General features: G+C 57.9%; 2 protein-coding genes and 1 long non-coding RNA gene across 3 annotated transcripts in view; 1 reads left to right on the top strand and 2 right to left on the bottom strand.

The window, feature by feature from the left end:
* Nucleotides 1-11,621, top strand: part of CROCC (ciliary rootlet coiled-coil, rootletin) — a 37,308-nt gene extending 25,687 nt beyond the window's left edge. The window contains exons 26-37 of the mRNA XM_090268680.1: nt 540-707; nt 1,901-2,270; nt 5,440-5,609; nt 5,719-5,839; nt 6,150-6,313; nt 7,419-7,634; nt 8,222-8,446; nt 8,832-8,981; nt 9,288-9,488; nt 9,690-9,821; nt 10,058-10,237; nt 10,994-11,621. Coding sequence (XP_090124806.1) covers nt 540-707; nt 1,901-2,270; nt 5,440-5,609; nt 5,719-5,839; nt 6,150-6,313; nt 7,419-7,634; nt 8,222-8,446; nt 8,832-8,981; nt 9,288-9,488; nt 9,690-9,821; nt 10,058-10,237; nt 10,994-11,080 — 2,184 coding nt within the window. The 3' untranslated portion in view covers nt 11,081-11,621. The remainder of the gene's footprint in view (nt 1-539; nt 708-1,900; nt 2,271-5,439; nt 5,610-5,718; nt 5,840-6,149; nt 6,314-7,418; nt 7,635-8,221; nt 8,447-8,831; nt 8,982-9,287; nt 9,489-9,689; nt 9,822-10,057; nt 10,238-10,993) is intronic.
* A 1,185-nt stretch (nt 11,622-12,806) lies between these two features.
* MFAP2 (microfibril associated protein 2) lies at nt 12,807-15,698 on the bottom strand. The gene is made up of 8 exons (XM_090268246.1): nt 15,629-15,698; nt 15,227-15,316; nt 14,978-15,004; nt 14,798-14,884; nt 14,629-14,673; nt 13,792-13,879; nt 13,496-13,569; nt 12,807-13,309 (listed from the first exon to the last, which is right to left on the bottom strand). Exons 1-8 carry the CDS (start codon nt 15,696-15,698, stop codon nt 13,206-13,208), a joined length of 585 nt encoding a protein of 194 aa, XP_090124372.1. The 3' UTR covers nt 12,807-13,205.
* Nucleotides 15,699-16,891: 1,193 nt separating this feature from the next.
* Nucleotides 16,892-19,344, bottom strand: LOC150014252 (uncharacterized). Its single transcript, XR_016509635.1, has 3 exons — nt 19,234-19,344; nt 17,805-17,948; nt 16,892-16,963 (listed from the first exon to the last, which is right to left on the bottom strand). It is a non-coding gene; the product is annotated as an uncharacterized LOC150014252 (long non-coding RNA).
* Nucleotides 19,345-19,575: the final 231 nt, after the last annotated feature.

The raw sequence follows: 19,575 nt of genomic DNA on the forward strand, positions 1-19,575 counted from the left end.
CGGTCTGCTGCTTCAGGTCTTTGTGACTTTGGGCAAGTCACTTCACCTCCCTGAGCTTCAGTTTTCTCATCCTTTAAATAGTGATAATGTTAGTACCTACCCCATGTAGAATTGGGTTAAGATTAAATGAGTTAATAGGAGTGAAGTGCTTAGAACAGGGCTGGATACTTGGTGAGCACCCCATAATAGTTAGGCATTTGTACAGGTGAAAGGTGATCCAGGGACTCAGCACTCCTTCCTCCATTCCCCATGAGAGATGGTTATGATTAGGTGGTAAACTGAGGTCATTGGTGCCCAGGTGTCTGGCATGGCTCGACTTGGTGGACGTATCGGGGACAAGCTCCCAGTGGATATGGGGTGGTATTCAATGTACATGTCCCTAGAGCAATAGGTCCTGAGCGCCCCCTGTGCCAGGCCTGGAGTAGGCCAGGTTTAGGGGCAGAGCTGAACGGGATGCTATTGGAACCTTTGAGCACTCTCCCTGGGGTAGAGGGGGCTGTGGGTGCTGAGACTGGGTACCTCTATCCGCTCTCTCACAGATGAAGATGCTGGACAGTGAGAACGCCAGGCTGGGCCGAGAGCTGCTGGAGCTGCAGGGCCGTCTGGCACTCGGTGAGCGGGCAGAAAAGGAGGGCCGACGGGAGGCCCTGGGCCTCCGACAGAAGCTGCAGAAGGGTGAGGCCAGCCTGGAGGCCTTGCGACAGGAGGTAACTAGGTGGGTGGGCAGGCTGGAGGGGGAGGGTTCTGAGGGAGTCGCTGCTCTGTGCCTTTCTCTCCCCCACTCCTGGGAAAAGCAGGTGAGGACTCTAATGATGGAGTCATTCTAAGAGACCACTGTCTAGCACTTGTCCCTGTCCCCTATTCCTGGAGAGTCATCCCTGAGTGTAACACTAATAACAACAACTGCAATAACTTTGTAGCAGGAGTAGTGGGAGTTCTGTAGGTATAATCTTCTTTGATTCTTCCAGAAACCTCCTGAGGTAGGCACAGTTATCCCCATATCACAAAGAGAACCAGACACTAAGGCTCAGAGAGAGAAGGGAACTACCCAGGGTCACACAGCCATATAGGTGTGTCTGCATCTGAAGTCTCCACTCTGTCTTTTCTGGCTGTTTCATCACATTGCATCTATTGTGTGACCTTGACTAAGTCACTTAACCTCTCTGTGCTTCAGAGCACTCATGAGATAGGGTCTAGCCTAGCAGGGGAGGTAAACAGGGCCTCCACCCAGATCCTTGCATCCAGGTGGTATTCAGTAGCAGTGAAGCTGAAAACTGAGAGAAGTTGACTCATTAGACCAGAGAGCTGTGTGTGTGTGTGTATGTGTGTGTGTGTGTGTGTGAGTGTGAGAGAGAGAGACAGAGACAGAGAATCATGTACTCCATCAGTAAGTAATTTTTAGTACACTCCCCTGCTGTGTGATTTATTGATAAATTATGTGCACTGAGAGGCAGTGTTGTTTTGTGGTTAAGAGAACAGCCTTGGGAGCCAGAGTGCCCGGCTTTCAATTCTAGCTCTCAGCTTACTAGTTATTGGTGTAGGGCAAGTTACATAACAAATCTGTGCCTCAGTTTCCTCATTTGTAGAATAGAGATGATTCATAGTGGTAGAGTTGGTATTTTTTGGAAAGTTCTTAGTGTCAGGCATTGATAAGTCCTATCTATGCAAGTATTAGTTGTTAGTTTATTACTAATAAGCCGAGTAGATTAGAGGGCATATGAACAGAAGGAAGAGAGAAATTCTACTAGTTTTCTCCCACACCTCTGAATGGTCCTCTCCTGCTTGGATGGAGACCACTAAAGGAACAAACAGGTGCTGTGCACGCCACTTTTGAACAAGTGGGCATCAGGTTGGGAGGCGGCCTTGGTGACCCTCCCTCCGGGCTTCACCCCTGCCCCAGCTCCAGGGAGCCCAGCGGAAGCTGCAGGAGCAAGAGGGAGAGTTCCTGGCCCGCGAGCGAGGCCTGGTAGGCAGCCTGGAGGAGGCACGCAGCGCAGAGAAGCAGCAGCTGGACAATGCACGCAGCCTAGAGCTGAAGCTGGAAGCGGCGCGAGCTGAGGCTGCAGAGCTGGCGCTGAGGCTGAGCGCGGCCGAGGGCCGGGCGCAGGGCCTGGACGCCGAACTGGCCCGCGTGGAGGCCCAGCGGCGCGGGGCTGAGGCCCAGCTGGGCGGCCTGCGATCGGCCCTGCGCCGCGGCCTGGGTATCGGTCGTGCAGTCAGCCCCGCCCCGCGACCCCTCAGCTCCCCTGGCCGCAGTGCGCCAACAGGAGGTGAGCTACGCCCCAGAGACGCACGCTGAGGGGCGAGTGGGGGATGGAGACTTCTGGTCCCCGCCCCCACGACTAGTTCTGTTCCGTGGGGTTCGCCGCTCCTTTGATTACCAGTCTTCAACCCGCCCCCTTGGCTGGTCCCTGACTCCTGGCGGAGAACTGCCCATCTAGACCCCTGTGTCTCACATCTCACGTCACTTTACATCTCTCTGTGGTCCACGCCCCTCTTTTGAAGAGTCTCGGCCCAGCTCCCTCACCAAGGCTGCTTCCCTTTGCTGATCCAGGTCACTTCTTAAAGGGGGTAGAGGTCGCCTCTTGATGCCCCTAACTCCTCTGAGTCTTTGAGCATCCGTCCTCTATAAGTGACCTGCGCTCTGTCTTTATCAACGCGCCATCCTCTTAAGTCTTTCATCCCTAGCTCCACCCCACCCCACCCCCCGCCCCCATGTCAGGCTTGGAGCTCTGACATTTCCCGCAGGCAGGTACACACTCAGCCAAGACCCCTTCCAGGGACTCCTTCAGAAATCCTCCCAGCCCCACTAGCTCCCAAGGCCCAAAAGATGACGCTGGGAAAATTAGCCCTGTGCTCCAGGGGGTGTGAGTACCCTTTAGCGGGTATTCACCTTGTTTCAGCCTGGCACAATCTTGTCTTGATTCCTAGGGCCTAGAACAGAACCTGTGGAATCTTAGCACCGTGGGATATGGACTAGGGGGTAATGAGTCACTGCCTTTTCAAATCCACAGATTTAGCCCCAGGATCACATTCATTCATTCAGCTACTCAGTATTTACTAAGCACCTACTACGCGCCAAGTACAATTTAAGCCCTGGGGTTGGAGCAGTAAACAAAACTGGCAAACGTTTCTGCTTATGGCGTTTGTAGTCTAGCAGACAAGAAATGTGTTATAGAAATGAAATACAGAATGTATTGGGTGGTGGTAGTGAGGGCTAGAAAATAGGTAAGGAAAGATAAGTCAAAGCACATTGCAGGTGAGAATGTAAACTGGTGCTGCCGCTGTGGAAAGCAGTTTGGCAATTTCTCAAAAAGCTAAACTCAGAATTATCATAGGACCCAACAATTCCACTCCTAGGTATATACCCCAAAGAACAGAAAACAGGGACTCTAACAGATACTTGTACACCAATGTTTATAGCAGCATTTTTCACGATAGCCAAAAGGTGGGAACAACCAGTGTCCACAGATGAATAGATAAACAAAAATATGTATCCATACAAAGGAGTAGTATTCAGTCTTAGAAAGGAATGGCATTCTGGCACCTACTACCACATGGACAAACCTTGACAGCATCATGCTCAGTGAAATATACCAGTCACAAAAGGACAAATATAGTACAGTTACCCCACTTCTATAAAATATCTCAAGTAGCCAAATTCTTAAGAGGCAGAAAGTTGATTAGAGGTTATGAAGGGCTGCGGGAGTTACTGCTTAATGGGCACAGGGTTTCTGTCGGAGGGTATATAACTTTTCTGGGGCAGCTGTAACAAAACAGTGTCTTAAACAACAGAAATTTATGTCTCATGGTTCTGGAGGCCAGAAGTCTGAGATCCAGGTGTGGGCAGGGCCACGCTCCCTCTGAAAATGCGAGGGAAGGATCTGTTCCAGGCCTCCTGGCTTCTCATAGTTCTCTGGCTTATGTCAGTGTAACTCCCATCTTCACACGGCCTTCTCCTTGAGTGTGTGTCCACATGTCCCTTTTTATAAGGACACCAGTCATATTGGAGTAGGGCCCACTCGACTCCAGTAAGACTTCATCTTAACCTATGACATCTGCCATGACCCTATTGGCCAACAAGGTCGCATTCTCAGGTCCCAGCAGTTAGGGCATCAGTATGAATTTTGGGGAGACAGTCCAACCCATAATAGGGATGATGGAAAAGATTTGGAAACAGGTCATGGTGGTGGCCACATAATAATGTGGATATAATTACTGCCACTAAACAGTACACTTAGAGATGGTTAGAAAGGCATATTTTGTATGTATCTTATCAATTTTTTAAAAAGATAAGGCAAGGGAGGCTGAGAGGTGCATGGGAGACAGGGAGAGCCCCCACAGAGGAGGTGGTAGGTAAGGGAAGAATGGGAGCAGAGATTGAGGACAAGTGGAAGGGCCTGAGCGGAAGTACACCCGTGAACACAGCGACAGCAGCCCAAGCGCAGGGAACAAGGTGGGAGGAGTGGGAGGTGAGGACGTGGGGACCAAGGACCTGCTCAGGTAGTCCTTGCAGGACACTATGAGAGTGCTGGCTTCCACTCGGAAAGGATGGAGGCCCCGGGGGCAACGGGTGAATGTCCTGCTGTGGGTCCTTTGGGTGCTAACAGATCTGAGGGGCAGATGCGGTCTCCTTTGGCAGAAGCTGGAGGATGCTCACAGGCTGAATCCCATCCTGCAGTTACGATGTTGACCTCTAGGTGCCGTCCTGACTCTTCATTCTGCCCCTCCTGTCTCTGTGGCCCATGATCTCAGCTCTGAGACCGAGCAAATCAGTTAGCCACTTTGAGCCCGCCCAGCCTGTGAAGCGGGGAGTTGGTCCTTACCTCTCTGGGAAGCACTGCAAGGGTGAAAGGAGGTGACGTAGGAAAAGCATTGGCTCAGTGCCCGTGCTCAGTACAGGGAGATGTCAAGGGGATGGAGTGTCCACCCTTGGACTGGGCCCTGGGGACGTAGCCCTCATGGTGCTCGTGGTCTGGGCAGGGAGCGGACATCAGAGCTCCATGAAGGTGGGATGAGGTTACCGCAGCACATTCTGGGGTCAGAGAGGCCTCTGGGGAGTGATCTTTACATTTAGACCTAAAGGAATGGGCCAGGGAAAGAGAAGTTATGGGGAGAGAAGAGAACAGCATATATGCAGGCCCTCATGCTAGAAGAGGGAATATTCTAGAACATGGGAGATGAGGGTTAAGGGGCCTAGCCAGCTTCATGCTAGGGTGAGCAGTAGGGCCTCTTAAGCAATGACCTGGGAGTTGGGCTTGACTCTGAGGGCTACTGGGGCTGGTGAAGGGTGAAGCAGGAGGCCAAGGGGACCTGATCGGGTCTGTGGAAGCTCCTGCGGGCTGCTGGGAAGGGGAAGATGTGTCAAAAGCTTGCAGGCACCATCCTGGCAGGAGAAGCCAGCGGCTGCTGCGTCCCTGAACACTTCTCCTCCTCTAGGAAGTGGGGAAGGGCCCCGCAGCCCCAGCCCCTTGGAACATAGCCCTGGATCTGAGCCACCCACCCCAGTTCCTGCTACCTCCCCGATGTCTTCAGACTTGGACCCGGAGGCTGTGCGGGGGGCCCTCCGGGATTTCCTGCAGGAGCTTAGGAGCGCCCAGAGAGAACGGGTGAGCTGGTGTGGGTGGCTGGATGGGGAATCAGGTGGCTGAGGGCCCTGTGCGGGGCTGCAGGTTGTCAGAGCGGGGTCTTCCCTTTCCCCTGACCTCGGGCCTGCAGGATGAGCTTCGGGTTCAGACGAGTGCCCTGAGTCACCAGCTGGTTGAGATGGAGGCTGAGAGGGACAACGCAGCCTCACGGGCAAGGCAGCTGCAGAAGGCTGTGGCCCAGAGTGAGGAAGGTGAGCCTGCCCTGCCCCCACCCCGGAGCCTTGCTTTGCTCTCTTGTGCTCTTTGCAGGGAGGCGGGAGGCTGTGGGATGCCCTGAGCAGCTCCTGTGTCCCTTCCCTGGCCACTGTGACCTGAGTTGGGGGCTGTCTCCTCCAGGGAACCCTCCCTAGTCAGCCCCACCCTGTGCCCAGACTTACAGCCCCTCCAGGACTCAGGGGCAAGTCCCGTGGTGGGTGGACAAGCAGGCCGGGCATTTTGAGGCCTAGTTGAGGCCTCCAGGCTGTGCCTGGCCAGGCCTGACCTCTGGGGTGGGGGCCACAGCCCGGCGCAGCGCGGATGGGCGGCTGAGCGGGGCCCAGGCAGAGCTGGCACTGCAGGAGGAGAGTGTACGACGCAGCGAGCGGGAGCGCCGGGCTGCACTCGGCCAGGTGGCCGCCCTGGAGAGGAGCCTGCAGGCCACCGAGAGTGAGCTCCGGGCCAGCCAGGTAGGGCGGGCACCGAGGGCAGCGGGGCCAGGGGAGGTTCTGTGTCTGAATGGATGTTCGTAAGTCCTACTGTGTGTATCTCTGTTTCTGCCGGCCTGGGTCTCAGCACCCACTGAAGTGACCAACCTGTGACTCTAAAAACAGAGGCAGGGTCTATTATCTTGTTCTATGTTGAGATCACTAGACTGGAGAAGAAAGAGCTGGCCATTTGAACTTGATAGACCTGGGTTCAAGCCTGGCTCTGCTCTTAATTGGCCTGCCCAAATCTCATTTTCCTCATCTGTAAAAGGGGGGGGACCAATAATTGTCTCACAGAGACGATGCCCATAAGCTCTCCACACCATAGGCAGTTTTCAGGGGACCTCTGTTTCCTTCACCTCTGCAGAGCCACATGAGAGGTGTTCTGAGGTTTCTATGTGTGTTTGGAGGACATCTGTGTGTGTATGTGTGTGTGCGTGTGTGTCTGGGGCAGAAAGCCCAGGCCCTTGTGGTGACAGTCCAGGCTGCTAAAGACGTGAGCCCTTCTCACAGCCACAGCTGCTCTCTCTCTCCCTCCCTCTCCTCCTCCTTCCCTCCCCCAGCCCTGGCCCTCCATTGCTACCCCCACAGCCCACCCTCTGCCTCTGGCCCTGGGCCGAGCTAGAACTGGGTTGTTGTGTCTGTGACTCCAGCTTTGGCCTTGGGCCCAGCCGCAGGGGCTGCAGGAGGCGGCCAGGAACAAAGCTGGGCAGGAGCCAGAGCGGGGCTGCCGGGTGTAGATGGAAGGATTGGGGCTCTGAGCAGGGCATGAGAGGGGCCAGGTCTGGGGGCAGTTGTAAGAACACCCCCTTGACCCTCCCTGTCTCCAGGGTGGTGACAGGGATGGAAGGACCCCAGTTTGTCTTACCATCCTGTCCCCATTCCCCAGACCTCCTTCACCAGCTGAACCCATTTGGGGGGGAGGGGCATCATCCCCTAAAACCTGGTGGGGCCCAGGGCTCCTGCCTGACTCAGCTCACACATGTACCTTCTGGGCTGCTCCCCACCTTCTCCAAAGGGTCCTGAGGGATTCAGGAGGTGTGGGGTGTGGTGGACAGCTGGAGCCTGAGCCCTCCTCCGCCCACAGGAGAAGATCAGCAAAATGAAGGCCAATGAAGTGAAGCTGGAGAGCGACAAGCGGCGCCTGAAGGAGGTGCTGGACGCCTCTGAGAGCCGCACCATTAAGCTGGAGCTGCAGCGGCGCTCACTGGAGGGGGAACTGCAGCGCAGCCGCCTGGGCCTGAGCGACCGTGAGGCCCAGGCCCAGGTCCTCCAGGATCGGGTAGACTCCCTGCAGAGACAGGTGGGTCCCCTCTCCCACTTGCAGGCTCCTCATCTGCAGGCCAAGTTCTTTACACAGATTATATAAACCTTCCAGCAACACTGTGCGGCGTTATCATGATCTCCATTTCACGGCTGGATGAACAAAGGTCCGGGGAGGTGATGTTATCACCCAAGATAACATAACTAATAAATCCAAAATTAGAATTTAGGACTGGTTGATGACAGAATCTGCACTCACAGGAAGCATGCTGGACAAGTTAGAGAAGTAGATTTCACTCATTTCCTATTTTGCCTTGGCTGCCAGGAAGCTCATCTCCAATTGGACTGTTCATTAATTCTGCTAGCCCTGCACAATCATGCACCAAAGTCAAGAACACGGGGTCTGAGACAGCCAGGTTGATGGTGCTCTGGGTGAGGATAGTTAACCAGCAGTGGGATGGGGCCTAGGTGGCAGTAGGCCGAGCCAGTAGGATCCCATGGGAGCAATGAGTATCAGTGATAAGACCTGGAGGGAGGTAGAAAGAGTTTGGCTTGGTTGGGTTGGATCTTTCTTCTGGAGGCCACAGTGACCACAGAGCCACTTTACCGCCCTGTCTCTCCTGCCAGGTGGCAGACAGTGAGGTGAAGGCAGGGACTCTGCAGCTGACAGTGGACCGGCTGAGTGGGGCTCTGGGCAAGGTCGAGGAGAGCGAGGCGGCCCTGTGTGACAAGGTGCAGAGCCTGACAGAGACCCTGGCCCAGAACAGTGCCAGCCTCGCCAGCACCCAGGACAAGAACCTGCAACTGCAGAAGGCCCTGACGGCCTGTGAACATAACCGCCAAGTACTCCAGGTATGGGGATGCCAGGGTTTGGCCGGGGGTGGGCCCAGTGAGTGGTAGCCAGTGGGGCAGACTTGCAGAGGTCTGGCAGAGAGCCAGCCAGTGGGGCAGTCAGTTGGAAACCATAAGGAGCCAATCAGTGAGGGGGAGGGGTGGGTTTTATAAGAGCATCAGCCAGTAAGAGGAGGCTCCGGAGGGGGCACTAAGAACAGCCTACTAGTACAGGCTTGGCGGGACAAGGTGCAAGGTTAATAGAGGAGACATTTGGTGTCTGAAGGATGCCATCTTATATAGGTCAGTGGGCCAGGCCTGCTGTCATGTCCAGGTGAGGTGAAGCTGGCATGAGATACAGAGTAGAGGACGTGTCCCAACCTGGCACCATCCACCCGTCCCCCAGGAACGGCTGGAGGCCGCTCGGCAGGCACTGTCCGATGCCCGGAAGCAGAGCAGCTCCCTGAATGAGCAGGTGCAGACAATGCGAGGCGAGATGGCAGACCTGGAGCTGCAGCGGGCGGAGGCTGAGGGCCGGCTGCAGCAGCTACAGGAGGTGAGGGCCAGGGGGGACCCCTTCTGTCCCCAGGATGCTGAGGCAGACAGGATTGGGTGGCGACCTTTCCACCTCTCTCAGCGTCATCCCAAACCCTGGCCCAGACTTCTGGGCAGGGGAACCCCCCACGAGCCCAGGGAATGAAGCATGGTGTCCCCATTATAGAGATGGGGAAACTGAGGCCCAGAGAGGAGAGCTGTCTGGCCTCAGCTGAGTGGGCACGGCAGGCTGGCATTGTCCTCCCCAAGCTTCAGCGCACGGCCTGAAGCCCAGAGGAACTGGGGGCCTGCGGGTGTGTCTGTGCAGGCGCTGCGGCAGCGTCAAGAGGCCGAGGCTGCGGCCCTGCGCACGGTCCAGAAGCTGCAGGACGAGCGGCGGCTGCTGCAGGAGCGCCTGGGCGGCCTGCAGCGCGCTCTGGCTCAGCTAGAAACTGAGAAGCGGGAGGTGGAGCGGTCAGCCTTGCAGCTGGAGAAGGACCGGGTGGCCCTCAAGAGGACCCTGGACAAGGTGGGCTGTGCCCCAGGGCCTTTCCCTCACTTCATCTAGGTTCTGGCCATGGTTGGTCCCAGCTGCACGTCACTAGGGTCTGGGAACCTCTGGTACTCCTGGTCCTGCTTCCTGTAATCTAACACACCTTCTGGAGCATCCCCCCTTTCCAGACCCCCCTCCATCCCAGGCGCCCTGCTCCCCTCCTGCCTCCCCACCCAGGTAGAGCGGGAGAAGCTCCGCAGCCACGAGGACACAGTGCGGCTGAGTGCAGAGAAGGGCCACCTGGACCGAACCCTCACAGGGGCGGAGCTGGAGCTGGCGGAGGCCCAGAGGCAGATCCAGCTGCTAGAGGTCCCACCCCTGCCCCCTCAGCCCTAGGACAAACTCTCTCCCTAACCCATGACTGCACCCTTGCCCTAGCCTGAGGGACAGGCTGTCCCAGGAGTTGCTGGTAGCTCAGCCAGCCCAGAGCCCACATTCCATAAGCCCAGACCCTGGGCTGGGGGAAGGTGCCTGATACCTCCGTGCACATATGCATACCTGCACACACATGGGGCCAGAGTCCAGACTAGCGGCCTCTCCTACAGGCCCAGGTGGTGGTGCTGGGGCAGGACCATAGCCCAGCCCGGCTGGAGGCGGAGGAGCAGCAACAGCTGGAGCTACAGCAGGAGGTGGAGCACCTGCACAGTGCCCAGCTGCAGACGGAACGCAGCCTGGAGGCGTGGGAGCGGGCCCACCGGCAGAGGGTGCGTGGGCTGGAGGAGCAGGTACTACTGGGGCTGCAGAGCCAGCAGGACTCCCCCCTTGGGAAGCTGGGCCAAGATGGAAGTGTGAAGGAGAAGGAAGGAAGGAGAGGGGGCAAGGCCTAGGTGTGACCTCTTGGGAATAAGCATTCTATGGCGCCCAAAATTGTAATGGTCTGGTGGTGTCAACCATGGCTGAACACGGGCTTAAGTGATGTCATTGGAACTCAGTTCCCTTGCCGTGGCTCTGCTCTCTTCTGGCCTAGGCCGGCCCACTCTCTCGGCAGCATAGGAGGCCTCAATAGCTCCAGCCTCAGGTTATCCCAACAACCCTTGATTCCGGAGGAAAAAGGGGGGGAGGTTTCTGAGAGCAACAGCAGATGTCCCAGGGATGCTTCGCCCTGACCAGCTTCAGTCCCAGGCCCCTTCCTGACCATCCCAGACCCGATCGTGTCTACAGGGCGAGGCTGGTTTGGTAAGCCAGGCCTGGGTCCCAGGCCCACCCCTGGAGTCAGGCTAGTGCCAGGCCTATCTGAGTGGTGAGCGTGGGGATCGGTTGCCCCCCCCCCCCCAAAGAGAGGCAGGGCAATCAGAGGACACCTGACTATACCATGGAACAGATTGAGCAGGGAAGAAAACCCCCTGGTTCTTTTCCTGAAACAGGCAGCATTGGGCCCCTTCTGGGGTCCCAGCTGCAGTCACCCCCCCTTCTTGGAAATCAGGCTGAGGAGCGGTGCTGGCTGGGCTGGCCCTACCGACTCCACCTTCTCTCTTCTGCAGGTGTCCACACTGAAGGGCCAGTTGCAGCAGGGGCTTCGGAGAAGCTCAGCATCCTTCTCCCCTGCCTCTGGGCCCCCGGAGAAATGAGTCCCTTCCTGGCTGGTGGCAGGGGCAGGAGAGGAGGCCCCTCTCCAGGACAATCCACCCAAGAGCCTGAGCGTGTCAGGGCTGTCAGAGCCCAAATGAGGCTGAGGAGGAGCTGGGCTGGGACTCCGTGGCAGGCCAGACCCAGCAGTGGCTTCCCAGCATCATCAGACACCTGCCGTCTGTGTACCCCACCTCAGTCCAGCGCCCCTCCCCCGATGAGCCACTCCAGATCGTACAAGATCCTCACTGAGTGGCTGAGCCAAAGCCAGGGGTCGGGGAGACCCTGTTGTCCATGGTCGGCCCTGGAGCACAGGCTCACAGGAAGGCAGTGGCGTGCCCGGGCCTAGGGCAGGGGTGAGAGACCCAGGCCCTGCCCTGGCTTCCCAGAGGTCTCTTTGCCTTAGTTCAGAATGTTTGTCAGGGAATTCCTCAGAGTTCAGAGTTTCTGTATTTTTATACCTTTTTATAATGTTAACTCTTCAGAACTGTTTGTGTTTTTTATAACAAGACCCCATTTTCTAAAAATGGTTTTGTATAGACATGTCCCTTTACTATGAATGTGCTTTGTCCACCTGGAGGATGGGCAGGGAGACAGATAGGGCCTGGGGTGAGAGGGATGGGTGCCCCAGTGAGGGGCTCAGGGAGTGGGGAAGCTTTCAAAAGGCCTATGGAACTTACCGACCTCAGGGTGTCGGGGTGGGGAGGCTCCCAGCGTCCTGTGCCACCCACCCCATTTAACAGATGGGGCTGTGGAGGCTTGGAGCTGCAACTGAACCTGTATAGCTTGACTTTCCAGCTGAAGCTTCCTCATCCCTTTCTCTGGCCCCTCCTCAGGGTGGGGCCGGCCCTTGGGAGCTCACCCTCGGGATAGTGACCAGCCTTCCAGGCTGGGAGTGAACGTGGGGTCTTGCCTTAGCTCCGCTGAGTGAGCTTGGGCAAAGGTACTTAACCTGTCAGAGCCTCGGGGTTCTCATCTGTCAGTGGGAATGTGCCCCACAGGGTGGTTATGAGGAAGTACACGTGGAAGGCAGTCAGGGTCGCCACGGAGAAACTACCCTCATCCGTGGACTGCAACAGAGTCAGGGTCTGCCCAGCTCTCTCACTTCTAGCTGTGGGCCCTTGCGTGGGTAACTTAATGCCTCTGTTTTCCTGCCGGTAAGATGTGCGTATTAATTGTATCCGCCACAGAGGCCTGTTTGGTGGGTTGAATAGGACGGTGCTGAGCAGTCGTGCAGAGCCTGCCTGCGCCCCCCCCCCCCCCCCCCCCCCCCGTGCTGGTCAGAAGGCGCTGTGTGGGCTTTTCCTGTTTCCGCCCTCGGAGCTGCACTAACCCCTCACCCCGCCCCCAGCCGGAGCCCTTGATCCCACAATCCACATACCTTGACCTTCTGCCTTGTACGCATGTTCACCTTTATGCTTCCATACTGGGGGCCTCCTGCCTTGGCCTGCACCCCTCAGGTGACAGGGGACTCGGCTGCCAACAAGAAAGCTATATCCCTGAGCCTTCTACTTAAGATGTAGCCCTGGGGGCCAGCTGTCATGGCCCACCCTTCCGGCAGGTCAGAGCTGAAATCGGCAGGTGGGGAGGCGGGACTGGGACGGCAGAGGCAGAACCACAGGTCGCAGGAACAGTTCCTTCCTGAGAGGCCAGGCAGCCTCTTAGTGAGGACAGGTAGTGTTGGAGGCACCTGGCCACTCCCTTTGTAGTCTGAAAAATGACTGAATCTTTTGTAAAAACTTGTTTTTAATTTTGTATAAAACAGAGGTGGTCTATGCCCGGGGGCTGTAGAAACTCCAAGCATACCAGCTGGGGTGAGGGGCATAGCCTACCTCAGGCGCTGGCGGGGGACTGTCCTCAGAGGGACTGAGAAGGCACGTGGGAGGCCCAGGTCCCACTGAAAGGCCTGGGATGCCCGCCACCTGGGGGCAAAGACTGGGTGGGGCAGCCCCACTGTGCCTCAGGGGTGGCCACAGCCTGGGAGGGGCCCGAGACAACCCTGGGGCCGCAGTCCACTAACTTTTACCAAATAAAAGGAATGTCAGGCCGGGAAGGAAAGCACCAGGTCAGGCAGGGCCTGAGGGCCCAGATCTGAGGAGGGGCCAGGACTGGGGCGCCAGCTACACCCTAGCAGCCCCCGCAGCTCCTAGCACAGGAGGCTGCCACCGATTGGCACAGGCCACTGCTGGCCATCACACCACATTTGGAGAACTTGTCCCGACATAGGTCAGCTGTTGGGGGGGGCAGAAAGGAGACAGGGTCAGGCGGGGCTGGGTGATGGGAACTGCTCCCCAAGCTGATTTCAGGGTCCTCTGGAAGTGGCCCCGCACATAACACGTGTTTAGTAAACGTGGAGAGGTGGATGGATAATGAGTGGGCGGGGGAAAGGGCGGGGTCTGGCGGTGGACGCTGCCTACCTCGGAGGAGCTCCTCGTGGGCACAGACTGTGCGGACACAGATCTCCTTATTGATGACATACATTCGGCGGAGGCTGGGGGACGAGGCCAGGGCAGGTGTCAGCCGCACCGCCACCCAGCCCCACTGGGAGAGCCTGGACGGGACTTGGTATTGGAGCTCTGGAGTCCCAGTCCCCAGGCCCGGCTCAACCGAGCTGAGTTCAACTTCAGGATTCATCATCGTTCCCCAAATTTCCCCTGGGCTGGCTGGAGCCATCCGCTTTGCTCCCTGCCCCCCACGGCCTGCCCGTGCTCACCTGTAGAAGCAGACCTCATTGAGACACTGTTTGCAGGGCTTGTGTATGGAGTAGAGGCGGGTGCACGGGTACTGTTCCTCACGGCAGTCTGGGCGACAGGTGGGATCAGATTGGGGGGCTGCAGCTGAGGGCCCAGAACTGAAGCGGGTAGCCCCTAATCTTGCCCACCAGAGACTGGCTCTCATTTCATGGTGTAGGTATGTCCCGCACCCCCTGGCCCAACCCTTAGCCCTGCCCCCCCCCCCACACCAACACATGCGTAGCGGTGTTGTCAGACCTGAGGCTGTCCCATTTTACACAAGTACTGATACACAAGTTCACAACCATACTTAGAAGCGTATGGTTGAACATACATAAATTCAAACACAAATCCACACGCACACGCACTGTCGCAGTAGTCCACACCAACCTCACATGCGCGCACACTACTCCACTGAGCCCACAAGGGTCAGACACGACCCCTCCTCGTCCTGCTCTCTCAGGCTCCGGGCTGGGGCCGCATGGGGGCCCGCTCAGCCAGCCAGGGCTTCCTGCTCCCTCCTCACCTGCCTGCCAGCACACTCCCTGCCCCTGTGTCTGGAAGCAGAGGGCCCCTCCTGAACCTGCAGCCAACTCAGCCTCCAGCCAGGCCCGGGGGACAGGGGTATCTCCCAGAGCTGCCTAGGGGGCCCTGGACTTGGTGGCCTAAAGCAGGGGCACATGTGCAAGCCCCCCCACCCCGCCCCCAACCTGGGCAAAAGCACAAGGCCTGGCAGTCTGTGCTCCCAGCGTCCTGCCCCGCTCCACCCTCGCTCCAGGGGCCACGCCTCTTTCTCCAGCTGTCAAGAAATCACTTACCAAGGGGCCCGGGCTCCGTGGGCTCCGTCTCTGCGTTTCCTGGCTCTGGTGTTGGGAGAGGGGCAGGCAGAGATCACTGAGAGGTCTATTCAGAGCGGGGTTAGGTCACCTCTCCCAGCTCTGGGACAGACCCCTCCATGCCCACGGCCGGCGGGAGCCTGCGGCCTACCATAGGTGGGAGCCGGGATGGTTTCCTGCTGGACTTGCTGCTGAGACTGGAACTGGAACTGTTCCTCAGAGGGCCGAGGAGTGGCCTCTGCAACAGGACGTGATAAAGGGGCGTTCTCTCTCCCCTTCCCCCACACCCAGCCAGGTGACTTCCCATCCTGTCCAGCACCCTACCCTTTACCTTGATAATCATAGTAGTCCGGGTTGTCTGAAAACAAAGACGAACTTGGAATTGGTGGGGGTCAGGCTAGCTCCCAGCCCCAACGACAAAGGATGTCACCACTGAGCCAGGGACAACATCCTCCACCCCCACCCCGATTCCTGTCACCTAACCCCATTGGGTCCCTGGCTGAGCCTTTGCACATCTGGGGAACCAGGCCTTGATGACCTGGCAGGGCTGGGAGGACCTGGTGGGGGGACAAGGCCTTACCGATATGGTCGCCATAATGGGTGTACTGGACATGGTCTGGGAATGGCGGCAGCGGGTCCAGGTCGTATTGCTCCTGAGCCAGCAAGCCTGCTGTGGGAGACAAAGCAATAGGTGGTGCCCACAGGGACAGCAGGGACCCCAAGTCACTTCTGGAGGTGGTAGCTGGAAGTCAGGCAGGCGTGTGAGATCCTACAATCCTACGACCAGACTCTTAAACTGTCAGGATCCAAACTCATGCCTCAACTATTGAGGCCCTTGCACTCCCTGGTCCTGTGCCACCTCAGAGACCTCATCCTGCCCATCTCCCCCATGCTGGCCTCCTGCTGTTCCTGGAACTCAGCAGCCTCCTGTCTGTCCCAGGGCCTTGGCACCTGACTCTCCCTAGGCCTGTGATCCTGTCACCTTCTCCTTTAGGCCTCAAACTTTCAGCTCTGCTAACAGGCTCTGGCTGGCCCACCTCCCGCTTATTCATCCTCCTGTTTATTTCCGTCCTAGCGCTCAATACAGTCTGACATTTATCATGTCTACTTGATAATATAGGCCTCACTCCCCTAGACTGGTGGCACCACAAGGGTGAAGGTGGGGATTTGTCTGCCTGATTCATCGCTATATCCCCAGGGCCTAGCCTAGTGTAACGGGAAAATTGCAACGGTGAAAATTATAACCCACCCCATGATTCTTTAGACACTGTTTCTGTAGGTGCCGACTCTGACTAATAAGTAGCTTATAAATGAATCCTAGGAACTTATTTCAAAAGATACAGACCCTGACCTTCAAGCATCCCAGCTCCAGGAGATTTGCTGACTTTCAACGGTGGAGCCAGGATGACTGAACCAGGATTATGCACACCGGACCATCACTTGCCTTATCAGAATGACTGCTTGTCTGCACGTAGAGAACTTCTCACCCCCCTTCCTTGATCTCTTTGTTCTGTTCCCCTCTCCCTCCTTATAAAAACCTCTGCCTCCACTGAGAGGTGGAGATGGGCTTTGTGACATGAGTCCCCCATCTTCCTGGAGATGGGTTTTGAGATATGAGTCCCCCATCTTCCAGATGGCCAGCATCTGCAAAGAAACCACTTTCCTTTACATTAGCACCTGCCTCTTGAGTATTGGCATTTGTAGTGGCAGGCAGCTAGACCTATGTTTGGTTACAGTAGTGCCTGGCACATAGTAGGAGCTCAACAAATATCTGTTAAATGAATGCGTGTTAGACCTGGCAGAGCCTTTTGATCCCCATTGATGACTTCTCACTCAGCTAATAGGGACCCCTCTAAGTCAAGACTGTATAGGGTAGTTGAGCCCCAAATGGGTCTAGACTCTCTGCCTTGGAAACGCTCAGCTCCAACACATCGGGTTCTGGAAGGGTCAGTAAGTGAGAGGAAAAGCATGCACTTCTGCGCCTGGATGTGTGCCCACTCTCCAGAATCCTGCCTGTCTGCTGCTGTGGACAGTGGGGGTGAGAGCCCAGGAAATGGCTCAGACTTTGGGAGGGGTTGGCTAGTCCAGTCTGTGGTCCAGGAGGCAGGAGGCCCTGGGACCCGGGGAGCTGAGTTATGGCCATAGGACCCAACAAAGACTCACTACCATCTCCCTCCCCTACAAACATCACTCTCACCCACATAAGGAGACCCATCCCCCATCTCCAGGAGTCACTTACCAGGCAGGAATAGCAGGAAGAGGTAGGCAGCCCTCATGGCTACTCAGTGAGGTGGGCTGGGCTGATGTCAGAGGACAGCTGGAAGAAGAGGGGGCGTCAAACTGTATCCCAGGCCCACTAACCCAGGACTGCTGAACCCACCTCTGCTCCCCCGAATTCAGCCTGGAGAAGGAGGCACCCAGAATAGAAGCCAGGCAGATGGAGGGCCCAGAGTCTGAAGAGGGAACTGCTTTGGAAGGACATCTGCTGCCCCTGATGGCCCACGGAATGTTCAAGTCCTAAGAGACAAGGCCTCCAACGTGGCTCCAGGGCTGACTGATCTTGACAAATGGGCAGACACTACCCTGCCCTGCCCTGCTTAGTAAGGGGACATTTCTAACTGCCACCAGCCCTGACCTTGTTCTCCTTTTTCCACTACCATGCCCAGCCTCTGGCTCAGCCCCTCCCCAGGTGTCTAATACACTGATCATGTGAATCCCTGACCCCGGGGCCCATCCTCGGGACCCCAGCCCTTCCCAGCTGACATCACAGCCCACTCAGCAGCGTCTGCCAAGCCCACCACCTGCTCCCAATTAGCCCCTGGGCCTTGAGCATCTTGCTCACCAGGAAACCACATGCGTCCACAGGCCCTGGGGCCCCTGAGGCAGCCAGGCCTGGGCAGGGCTCCCACCCCTAGAAGACTGCTCTCCAGCCAGGCCTCCCAAGACCTGGCTGAGCATCAGACTCACGAGACTGTGGTCTGCTTGTCTGCAGCGGCAGGAAACCCTCAGGGTGGAGTCTGAGGAGGGCTCCTCTGGCTCAAGGAGGGCAGTGCTGGAGGGAGCCGTGATGTCACCCAGCCTAGGGGTGCTGAACCCCCTGATGCTGTATGACAAGTGTGTAATTTTGGGGAGACAGAGCAGTGGTCCATAGTTCTCACCAGGCTCTGGAAGTTTAAGAACTCCTGGTTGAGTCCAGCCTCCAGTCTTTGGCCCCGCAGTGGACTTGGCAGTCTACAGGTCCCCACGTCCAGGCCCAGCTCAGTGGAGGGCAGCCTCAGACAGTCGGCCTGCTGCTGGGAGGGCTGGGAGAGAGCCCATGGCTCATTTACCCAGGAGGGCCCCCTCCCTGCCACAGTAAAGGAAGTCCTTCCAGACAGCTTACTGGAAACCTAACTTTGCCATATGCCCCCTGGGGGGACGTCTACGGAGAGGGGAAGAAAAGGGGCAGAAACGGGCATCTTGCCCCCTTTCTTCCCGGTTCTGAGACGTCTGGGACCCCTGCCCATCTCATGCATTCCACATCTCTCCCTTCTGCACCCTCACGGCAGCTGGACGGGGTGGGTGAGGAGACTGAGGTGGGTGCAGGCGATGAGACTCGTGACTCAAGCTGCCCCACAGACTGGGAACATCTGGCTCCCCACTGCCCCGTTCTGAAAACCCTTGGCCTCCTCCTGTTAAGTGGGGCTGAAAGACCCGGACCCCCTTCCTTGCAACTCCCTCCAGGGCCACGCTGTCCCACCCTTGTCCTCCAGGCTCACTGGAGCTGTCAGCACGCAGGAGGAAGCCCCGGGTTGCGGGGCGACCTCTGTCTGTCCCCAAAGCCCCTCCTTGGCCCCTCAGCGCCCTGCGCAGAGTCTAGTCTTTTCCTCCCCAGAAGGTCGGACACCCAGGCCCAGGCTTCTTGGGGCAAGGGGTGTGACTGTGAAGAGGAGAGTCCCGTGTGAATAATGAACTGACTCCCAGCACTTCTAGAACATGCATTTCGGGGGCGTGGGGGAGACCAGGACCTGCCCAGGAGGCTGCCCACCCCTTCCACAGCTGCGGCTCCTCTCCCCTCTGCGTTCCTCGTTGGAGGGGGACAAGAGGGGCCTACCCGGCGCCTCCTGCCCACGCTCACGCAGAGGGAGGCTCTGCCGCCGCGGAGGCCGCGCCGGGGTCCGGCTGCAGGAAACCAGATGTTGCAGCCCGCACAGCTGGGAACAATCAGCCACCGCGGGCGCGCTCTCCCGGCCTCTGATCTCCCTTTGTCTCTCCGCGTCCAGGGGCTCCCGCCGCACCCCCCACCCCACCCCACCCGCCGCATTCCAACCTCCCAGGGAGAACAAAAGCTGCCCCCATCCCCGACGTCCCCACTTCTGGCTCCCCCAAAACTCGGGCTCTTCTCCCTTCCCAACTCGAGTCCTCCCCTCGGAGCGATCCCAAACTTTCTCAGTGGCCTCTGAGCATCTGCTCAGACGGCCAAGGTTCAGGGACGCCGGCAGCCGCCCCCAGGGTCGGGGACACGCAGAGCCCCGCGCCGCCCCCCTGCCCGCAGCCCGGGTCCCTCGAGCGCTCCCCGCCGAGTCCCGCAGCCAGGCCCGCGCCTACCTGGCCGGGTCACTCCGCTTCGAGTCCGCCCGCCAGAGCCGCCCCTTTGCCCGCTTCGAGCCCCGCTCCCGGCCCCCGACGGGCCGGCGCCCGCCCTCCAGCACTGGATCCGCTGGGTCCTAACGCGAGCGCCGCCGCCGGGCTGCCGCGCCCTCGGGTCCGCACACGGCTCCTGGGGGCGGACCTGGGGAGGGGGAGGTGCCCGCGGAGCCAACGTCAAGTCTGTTCAACACTCCTGCTGTGCAGGACCATTTCCCCTTATCTCCCATCACATCTGGCCCGCAGTCAGCGGTGTGGTGGGTGAGGGGGGCGTGTTACCCCATTTTACAGAGGAGGAAAGGA

The sequence above is a fragment of the Furipterus horrens genome, unplaced genomic scaffold (genome assembly GCF_987537825.1).
Source record: "Furipterus horrens unplaced genomic scaffold, mFurHor1.1.pri manual_scaffold_3, whole genome shotgun sequence".
NCBI lineage: Eukaryota > Metazoa > Chordata > Mammalia > Chiroptera > Furipteridae > Furipterus > Furipterus horrens.